Raw genomic sequence first — 9429 nt, 5'->3', positions numbered from 1 at the left:
GGCGCTGCCCGCGGGGCCGCGCGCGGAGCGGGGCGGGGCGCGGGGAGCGGGGAGGGGGGGGGCCGCACCGAGGTACGCGGCCGGGTGGCGGGGGCCGCGCCGAAGAGGGGAGGCGGCGCGGGGGGCGCGCGGGCGCGCGCGCTAAGATGCGCGGGCAGTGGGGTAGGGGGACGCTGCGCGCTGCAGGGGGCGCGGGGGCGCGCTCAGGTGCGGGGGGTGGGGTGGGAGAGCTGCGGGAGGGCGCGCGGGGGGGTTTGCGGTGGGGCCGCGCTAGGGTGCGCGGTGGGGGTTTGTACGCGTCCGCGCTAAGCTGTGCCGGAGGGGGGGGGGGTTGTACGCGTCTGCATTAAGGGGCGCGGGGGGATTTGCAAGCGTGCGCGCTAAGGTGCGCGGGCAGGGGGTTGCACGCGTGTGCGCTAAGGTGCGCGGGGGGGAGGGGGTTGCACGCGTGTGCGCTAAAATGCGCGGGGGGGGGGTTGCACGCGTGTGCGCTAAAGTGCGCGGGGGGGGGTTGCACGCGTGTGCGCTAAGGTGCTCGGAGTGGGGGTTGTACGTGTCCGCGCTAAGGTGCGCGGGGCGGGGGGGGGAAGGGGGGGAAGCCGCCCCCCGCGGAGCCCTGCGCGGCGGCCCGGGCTGGGGGCAGCACCGGCGGCAGCGGCTCGGCCGCCCGTGCAGCCCGGGGTCCGCGGGAGCAGCGCCGGGCGCAGCAGGTTCCCGCCGGCTCCTGCCTGCGAGGCCCCGGGGGCCGGGCCGGGCCGGGGGCGCCCGGCGGCGCGGGGCGGTTGGGGCTCCGGCGTGCCCACCGCGGCTTCCCCCGCGCTCAGCCCGGCCGGGCGTTTCGGGGCCCTGCAGCGTTTGCACGGCGAAGTTTTGCATCCCTTTGTCTGCAGAGGCGGCTTTGATCTGCCGCCGGATTCGGGGCAAGAGCGCGCAAGTCGGGGTGTCAGCGAAAAACGCGTCCGCGCGCTGCAGGCCCCGCGGGCAGGAGCGGAGGCGTCTGCGCTCGCCCGTGCCCTGAGCGCCCCGTGCAGCGCGAGGAGCATCCTCGGGCCGGGTTCATGGCGGGGCGGAAAGCGGCTGGCGATCGGTGCGGCGAGCGGGGCCGGCAGCAGCCGCTCGCTCGGACCAGGCTGAGCGCTCTGGCCCGCCGGAGCCCCGGCCGCTCGCCAGACCATCGTTTCTGCGGGCTCGGGAGCGCTCGCTGCAGCCTCGCTCAGCGCTGGAGCTCGGGTTACAGCAGGGCTGGAAAGCCGCGGATCGCTTCTAACAGTGAGAAAAAGGAGGGGGAAATGTTTTCTTTATGCTGGGTGCTTACAAGTAGTGATTTGGCAGTCGGTTGCAAAGCCCACGGGGCAGCCCGCCGCTCCATCCTCCGGGTGGAGGGGAGCTGCCTGCGCGCTCAGTGTCGGGGCACAGCCGTGGATGCAGCGGCTGGGGGCGTCCGCAGGGGAACCCTGTGGGAACGGTCCCGCGTGGCTGCAGATGCAGCGGGCTGGGGGCGTCCGCAGGGGAACCCCGTGGGAACGGTCCCGTGTGGCCGTGGATGCAGCGGGCTGGGGGCGTCCGCAGGGGAACCCCGTGGGAACGGTCCCGTGTGGCCGTGGATGCAGCGGGCTGGAGCATCCGCAGGGAAACCCCACGGGAACGTCCCACGTGGCCATGGATGCCGTGGGCTGGGGCATCTGCGGGGAAACCCTGTGGGAATGGTCCCACGTGGCTGCAGATGCAGCGGGCTGGGGGTGTCCGCAGGGAAACCCTGCGGGAACGGTCCTGCGTGGCCGTGGAGGCAGCAGGCTCGGGGTGTCCCCGGTGGGAACGGTCCCACGTGGCTGCAGATGCAGCGGGCTCGGGGTGTCCGCAGGGGAAGCCGGTGGGAACGGTCCCGCGTGGGCTCGAGGTGTCGGCACGAGCCGTGGTAGGTGACTGAGGCCTCCGGGGAGCCCCGCAGGGAAGGGCCGCCTGCTCCGTGCCGCCGTCGGCGTCCCTTGCCTCGGCGCGCGGACGCTGCCTGGGCAGTCGGGAAGCTTTCGGGGTCTTGCACCGTTAATTACGGCTCGTGACCGAATGCCTTTTGCCCGTAGGTAACGGTGTTTTGTTCAGATTGGCGCGGGGGAGAAAACCGTACGCGACTCGGCCACCCGGCCGCAGCCACGACGCTCGTGCTGCTGCCGCGCTCGTCGAGGATCCAAGCGCACTTCGCGGGCTTAAAGTGGAACCCGAAGCGCTTCTGGTTTATACCCCGAAACAGTACCGCGGCAGCGGGGCGCGCCGCCCACCCGGCGAGGGCGGGCGCAGGTTGACGGCGCCTTGCGTCATCCCGGGCGAAGCTCGTGGGGGCATTGCGGGTACGTTTAGAGGGCAGCTCGCTCGGGCCCAATTCTGACAAACTGGGCAAATGGTCTGCTGTTTGCGCTCGGGACCTTGGCCCACGCTCCCGCTAATGTCTCACGGCAGCTGCGGTCGAGCGCGCGCGGACCGCGGTTGAGCAGTGCTCCCCGCGCTCGTCCTCCTCCGAGGGGGGTTCTTAGAGCGGGGGCTTCGGGCCCACTGAGCACGTTAGCCGCGTCCTGCGAGGTTGCTTGCAGTCCCATGCTAAATAAGTGAAAACCCGAGGGCGCGTCTGGGTCGAGGGGGAGAGAGGAGGAGCGTGCCCCGCGTGGCGTTAGGGAGGCTCGTGTTTTCCCATCTCGTGGGGAAACCCTTTCCTGTGGCTTCTTGTGTTTGTCTTTTTTTGTATTTCCGTACTTTTGGGTGTGGAGAGGTGGTGACCGCTTCGGCCGGCCACGGAGAGCCGGCGGCCCGTTGCGCAGCCGTTTCCTTGCGGATCGGCCGCCCTCCCCGAGTTGTAATTCTTCCCGGCGGCTGCAGTGCAAGTGGTTCTGGGACAACAAGAGAGGTTTATGCCTCCAGGGGAGAAATAAGAATGCAAATATCTTCGGCATGAAAAAACCAGAAGGGATTTACTCCTTGGTATTTCTTGTCAGTGCTCTGCCTCTCTCTGCTTCACCTTCGCAGTCTTTCCCTTTGCCCTTTCTAACGCTTTCTTTTCCCGGTGCGGTGAGACCTGACGGAGGGATGTGGCTCGGAGGGGACCTCCGGAAGGCGCCGAGTCCGGCCGCCTCGGACGGGGTGGACTCACCGTCGCGCGCGGCTCCTCGTGGCGAACGCCGTTTCGGTGGCTTTGCCCGTAAGCGCGCTGCTACGGAGGAGGCCTGGCGAGAGGCGAGCAGGAGGTGCCCTCCGGCGCCGGGAGGGCGGAGGGGCCGGCTCGGACGCTTCCACGCGCCGCAGGTTCCCGGGCTCCGAGCGACCGCGGCTTCGTTCTCCAGACAGGCGTGAAAACGGGCAAGAATGTGAAAACCGTGAAAACCGTCGGGGCTGGCCCCAAGATTTGTAAACTCCTGGTTAATGAGTGATAGAGGCGCGCGGGGCGCCTGGGCGGTGGGCAGGCGAGGCCAGGCCGGGCGGGCGGCCGCCCCCTGCCCGTCCCGGCCAGCCCCGCAGGGACCGTTCCACCTTCCGCCTCTTTCGAGCAAACCAGGCTGCAAGAGGCTTCGGGCCTTGGCTGAACTGGTTTATCTGGTTTTGACGTATCCCTTGGCTTCCTTCGAGCCACGTTATCTTACTTTATAAAAACACGTGCTTTCACCTGTGCTTTCACCCGGGTGCAAAGTCCCCGGTGCGAGGAGCGGCGTCCGGCCGGGGTCGGAGGGCCGCGGGCAGCCGAGCGTGAGCGGGTGCAGCCCGGGTGCAGTTCGTCTGGCGGGGAAAGGAGGCCTTAGTTCGTCCATGTAATTATGCTTAAGTAGCTAAGGCGGCTGTAGCGCTGAATGCAGCGTTTCTCGCTCACGACTGCAGCGGGAGGAGGCCGCCGAAGCGGCGGCGCTCGTCCTCGACGCCTCTGCAAGGCCCTGGCTCGCTGCCGGCCGGCCGGCGGCCCGCGGCTCTCCGCCTGTCCCGTCGGCTTGGGGCTCTCGGCGAGGCCGCGCGGCCGCCCCAGCCGGCTTTCAGGACTTGGAGCGAGCGCCTCGGCGCCGCTAGCCGGAGCCTGTGACGCTCCCGGCGCCGAAAGCCAAAAAGCTGAGACTTTCGCAGGGATTTCACGCCGCGAGGGTTGGAAAGCCACCTCCTAGGCAGGGCTAGGCGGGGGCCGGGCTGCGAGCGTGGCCCCCCATCCCCGTGCTGCGGGGAGCCCTCGGGCCCCAGCGCGGGGTCCCGGGTTGGGCGAAAGCGCCCGGCGGTGCGTGCGGCCCCCGGTGCCGAGCTCAGCCGGCGGCGGGGAGTCCCCGATGCGCGACGCTTCCCCGGCGCCGAGCGAGGCCGCCCGCTGCTCGGGAAGCTGCGAAGGCCGGGCGGTACGCGGGCCTGGGCGTGCGGCGGCTGATGCGAGCGGGTGTCCCCGCACGCTTGGCTGGAGTTTGGACCTGCTGCTGGCTGGGGAGAGAAGGCGGGAGCGGGGAGGCGAGAGGCGCGTGCCGTCTCGGCGCGGCCCCGTTTCCACCTACCTTCCTCTGCGTCTCCTTCAGTCGGCTCCTGAGGAGCAAAGAGCGAGGAGTTCAGTCTGACCCTGACGCAGAAATTTAGGCCCCGGCTGACTTTCGCCTGTAAATTAGAGAGAAGAGCGTGTGCTTTTTGCAAACGGTTGGGACTGTTTTTGCTAGGCGAGCCGTACTGGCGTGCCTCCCCCAAGCAAACGGAGAGCCCTGCCAAGGCGCCGGCTGCCCGGCCGGTGCCGGGGCGCCGGGGCAGGCGCCGTGCTGCGGGGCGGCCGCAGGGCGCTGCGCCCCTGCCAGCTGCGCCTCGCCGGGCAAACCCAGAAGCGCTTTTACTCGCAGGCAGTTTCCAAGCGGCAGGGTTTATTTTTTTTGCGTTGACGTTGAAAACATGTACCCTTGCCCCTCCGTCTTAAACAGAGGGCGCACGGACGTGATTTGCATCCCCGGGGCCCGCAGAGGACAGTTTTGTGGTCTTTGGCCGGCCGTTGTCGCTCCGTGAGCTAGGGCTGAACGTCAGCGCAGTTTTTCTCTGCTGCTACTGGCCCGAAATCCCGTTTGACAGCTCTCTGCTGTATTGCTTCGGTGCCCTTCGGGTTTGTGGGGGACAGTCCTCTGCAGGAGGGGCTCTGCGTACGCGGAGGAGCCGAATCTTTCTAAAACCAGCCGACGATGGCAGAGAGGAGTTGCAAATTCGACTCCGTTTCTCGCTTTTGTTTAAAAAGAGGTTATGAAATGCTGCCCGTGTTTCCAGGCGGCCGGTTGGCCTCCGTCGGCAGGGCTCCCGAGCAGGCGGCCAGGCTGCTGCGCAGGGGACGGGTGTTTCGCGAGCAGCGTCAGGACGAGCTTCTTCTGTGCTGTGCTGCCGTGTCCGCTCCGTGCGCCGGACCTGCAGGGACTGGAGCGTCCATCCCGTGGTCTTCAGCCCTCCCAGAAAGATGAGGTCGAGGTCTACTCTTGGCCGAGGTCCGATTTACCCATCAGGGTGAATTGACGGCTGTTCCTGTGCAGCCGGTGGTTGAGTCCATGCTGAGGTCGGTCCAGCGGAGCTTGGACTTTGCAGGAGTGTGTTAGACCTTTTGGGCGCCTCTTGGACCTTTTGGAGGCCTCTCTCTGCCCTCGGGGGAAGCAGGGCAAGAAGGAAGGGATGCTCCTGCTTGCAGAGCCCTTCCTCTGACGAAATCGGAAAGGATTTCCAAAGAAATTGCAAAGGGAATTTTTTTGGTGGGAAAATATTAATAATTTAGCTCCAGTCACACGTGTCCACATACCTAATCTAGGTTCTTCTTGTTTTGCAGCTCAGTGCATGAGGGATTAGCTGTGGTTTTGTGGTTAGGGCACAAAATGGGGGCTTGGACTCGTGAGCACTTTTGTCGAGGCGGTGGCTGCTGGGCGCCCGCACGGCCCTCTCGCCTCGGCGGCGTAGCCGGCCGCAAGGCTGCCTCTCGCGCCCTCTTAAATCACACGCAGAAAGCTTCGAGGTCTTTGGATGAAAGTTTGTAAATTAAAGCTCTGGACTATGAATTATTAACTGACTTATGTTCCTAATCACTGCGGTGCTACGTGAAAAGTCCTGAAGCTGCCGATCTGGACTACAGGCCTAAGCTCCTAAAATCTGAACAGTGAAACCTATGAATAACGTCTTGCCAGCGACAAAATTCTCAGCCTACAGATGGGGCTCATTGTATTTTCTCTCCTGCCTCCTTGTATCTCGTTGTCCTCTTTTATGTTAGATTATTCATTTATTGACTCACCCCTCCGGGTTTATCTGGGGCATCCTGGATGTCGTCCTCCTCGGCTGTGTTGACTGACCCACAAGAGTTGTGTCCTCAGCTGCGCATTCCTTCCCCAAGGTCGCTGATACACGACTGGAAACATCTGTCATAATACTGGTCGTAGCTGGACGCCGCTGGCCCGCGCTGTCCGCCTGGGGCCGGCCGCGCGCTTCGCCCCCGCTATCGCTCGCCCCGTCCTTGCAGGTGGCGCGCAGCGCCGGCGGAGGCTCCGCGCCTTCCCCGGCAGGGGCACTGCGCTCTTTTCTGTCGCCTTGGTTTTGACAGATCTCAGCGGATTCGGCTCGGTTTGGCCTTCGTTTTCTGCCTAAGATACTGTGTTTCCCTGCTCTCTCATCCATCTTCAGGGCGCTCACTCTCTCGTCGCTGCCTTTTAGCCGCCTGGGGCCAAATGCTGCCCTAAAGAGCCGTACAAACCCCCCGATTGCAGAGGCTGCACAGCAGCACAGCAGCGTGCCCAGTCCTGCTAACCCAAATATTTCTGGGCTTTAATTGCGTTCCCCGTTTGCCTAGATTTCTGCGTTCTTACTGCTGGGAAGCCGCTTTCTGCCAGTCGTCCTGCGGGCTGCGGCGAGGCTCTCGCTAGCCGCGGAGCGACTCGGTGCGGTTGGCAGTGGTGCCCGTTCTTGCCCACGGGCACCGATGGGTTGCTGCAGGTAAAACTGAATTTGGAAAATGAGCTTTAGGAGCTAACCAAGCTCCTTGTAAATCATGCAAAATTAAAGCTAGCCTGTGCAGATTTTTCCCCTGTGGTAGATGTCAGCTCTCCTGCCTAAGCTGGTGGGGCTTGGAAGTCAGACGTAAGAGCGCTTCGCAAACGCAGGTGAAGCGATCTTCTGAGGGCTGCTGAGAATAACCGTTGCAAAAGAGGAAGTCAGGCTTCTCTGCGTGAAACGGCCAGCGTTTGTGCGATGATTGCAGGAAAGAGGCACTAGTTGTTTCCATGCATCGAAGCGGTCATCAGTTGAGCAATCCTGAGCCTGACAGCAAAAGTGCAGCTTCAAAGGCAAAGTCTCGATGTCTGGATAAACAGTTCTTGCCCATGCTGGACTCGGGGCCAAAAGAGCTCCTTCAGGTGCTAACCGCTTCTTGTTTTGCTTGCACAGGAGGACTCGTAGCGATCCCCCCGCGAAGGGCAGTTGGACACTCAGTACCACAACCTTGTTTATTCTTTGCAAGAGACGGAGAGGAGCGCTTCAGAGGCCTGAAGAGCGAGACGTGCTGCAAGGATCTGTACTTTGAACTCCGCACGGAAAGAGTCATTTGTCAAACGCGGGTGTCATCCGGGCTGCAGCAAGCGTGAAGGAGCTGCTCGAGAAAATCCAGCGCGCTCCTGAAGGAAAAAAATATCGTCTGGGTTTTGTGTTTAATTAGGTATTTACCAGGAAAGGGAAAAAGAAAGTAGAATGACAGTGACTTCAAACAGTGTTTCTGACGTCTAAGAGTAACGCTTTTGCAAGCACTGATTTTAGGAATTCCAGCTGTGTCTGGGAGCGCAAAAGACGGAGGATTATAGCTCAGCTGGTAGCCAGGTGATCAGAGCAGGGGCCCGCTGGCACGCCGCCTGTCCCCTGAGGACCCCTTAAAGGGGGAAACTTGCTCCGGCGCTGAAGCGCCCGGGCTCAGCGAGCGCCGCCAGCCAGCCGCGGTGCACCCGGGAGGCACGAAGGCCCGCTAGCCGGTGCTCGCGGGAGGGGGCTGTCCGGGCGCCATGCGGGCCCTTTCCCCAGCAGCGCTGCCGGCGCTCGCCGCCGCGCTGGCCGGGCTCCTGTGCGGCTGCGCCGAGCTCCCTGCGCCCCGCGGAGCTGCTCGTCAAAAGCCAAATTTCATTATCGTCCTGGCGGATGACTTGGGATGGGGGGATATCGGGGCCAACTGGGCCGAGACGAAGGACACCCCAAATTTGGACGAGCTGGCTGGGCAAGGCACAAGGTAAGCGTCTGACCGGCCCGTCTCTTTGTGGGTGTCCCCGTGGCAGTCGACGGGGTCCCCCCGCAGCGGGCAGCAGGGCGAAGCGGCGTTTGCACATACCCTGCGTGGGGCCTGCTGCGCCCGGCTCGGGCGCGAGGGGCGGCTGCTGCTGCAGCCTCCCGGCGCCTCTCGCAAGCGAAGGATGCCGTGTTTTCCAGATTCATGGACTTCCACTCGGCCGCGTCCACGTGCTCCCCGTCTCGCGCCTCTCTGCTCACCGGGCGGCTCGGCGCTCGCAACGGGGTGACCCACAACTTCGCCGTCACCTCGCTCGGTGGCCTCCCTCTGAACGAGACGACGTTAGCCGAGGTCCTGCGGGAGGCTGGGTACAGCACGGGGGCTGTAGGTAACTCCAGCCTTGCCCAGGGCACTTTGGTCGCGTGTATTGGGATAGGTGCTGGTGGCTGGTGGGACAGAGCTGCCCCTGTCTCTGCCTTGTGATGGAGACAGTGAAGGTAGGTGGGTCCAATGCTCCACCTGAAGGAAGGGGAGAGCGGACTCCCAGCGCTCGTCCCCAGCTTGAAACCCCGATGACAACTAATGGGGGATTTAAAGGATCGAGTGTGAGAGGTTTTTGCACTTCCTTCTCTCTGTTTGCAATTGCACGCATAAATAATTTATCCAAAAAAAGTAATTTTCAAGCATAAAACAGAGCCTGAAATTTGGGCCTGCTCCAGTTTTAAATTGCAGCTCTGGTTGCATAACCTTGGGAATGAATGCGCTCTGTTTTCGTCAGCAAACATGACTGTGCAGAATAGCTCTGTCCTCACACATCCTACGCTGGTTCTGACAAGCTCGGTGCTGGTTTGGAGCATGATGCCGCGATGGTCGGTGTCCGTGACTTGTGGGCGTCCTCCTGTAGATAACGGATTGTCATACCGTCTTCCCAGTTGTCTGTGGATAACCGGAGTGAAACGTGAATGCCCGTTCCCACTGTCAAATTGGGTTGAAAGAGTCACAGAAACCAGGAAATTCAGTTAGCGAAACGCATCCGTGGCCATAGCCTGACACTCGCAATGCAAAGCTCTGCTTTGACTTCAAGGGTTATTTGACTTGCAAACCGATGTGGAGCTAAGCCTTTTCTGGCTTTTTGTCGTATGAATTTTGCAAAGCTCTGAGAGCGGGGCAGGAGCTGACGTTTGGTCTGCTTTAAAGGTCCTTGCTGAACAGCC

The 9429-nt window shown here is 63.2% G+C and overlaps 1 protein-coding gene across 15 annotated transcripts in view; it reads left to right on the top strand.

Annotated features, from left to right (window-relative positions):
- ARSG (arylsulfatase G) overlaps positions 1-9429 on the top strand; it is a 71778-nt gene that overhangs the window by 1698 nt on the left and 60651 nt on the right. For 3 of the 15 annotated variants that reach the window (XR_011135449.1, XR_011135450.1, XM_068913471.1), the window contains exons 1-3: positions 78-162; positions 7393-8218; positions 8416-8603. Coding sequence is in view for 12 of the 15 variants with exons in the window: in XM_068913471.1 (XP_068769572.1) it covers positions 7998-8218; positions 8416-8603 (409 nt within the window). In the remaining 3 variants the exon portion in view is untranslated. Of the gene's footprint in view, positions 1-77; positions 208-752; positions 1270-2081; positions 2346-7042; positions 7293-7392; positions 8219-8415; positions 8604-9429 lie in introns of those variants that run through there. The other 12 variants (XR_011135448.1, XM_068913472.1, XM_068913481.1 and 9 more) reach the window with 11 other exon arrangements.

The sequence above is a fragment of the Struthio camelus genome, chromosome 19 (genome assembly GCF_040807025.1).
Source record: "Struthio camelus isolate bStrCam1 chromosome 19, bStrCam1.hap1, whole genome shotgun sequence".
Taxonomy (NCBI): Eukaryota; Metazoa; Chordata; class Aves; order Struthioniformes; family Struthionidae; genus Struthio; species Struthio camelus.
The sequence above is the reverse complement of the archived record's forward strand: the minus strand, read 5'-3'. Positions and strand labels throughout refer to the sequence as shown.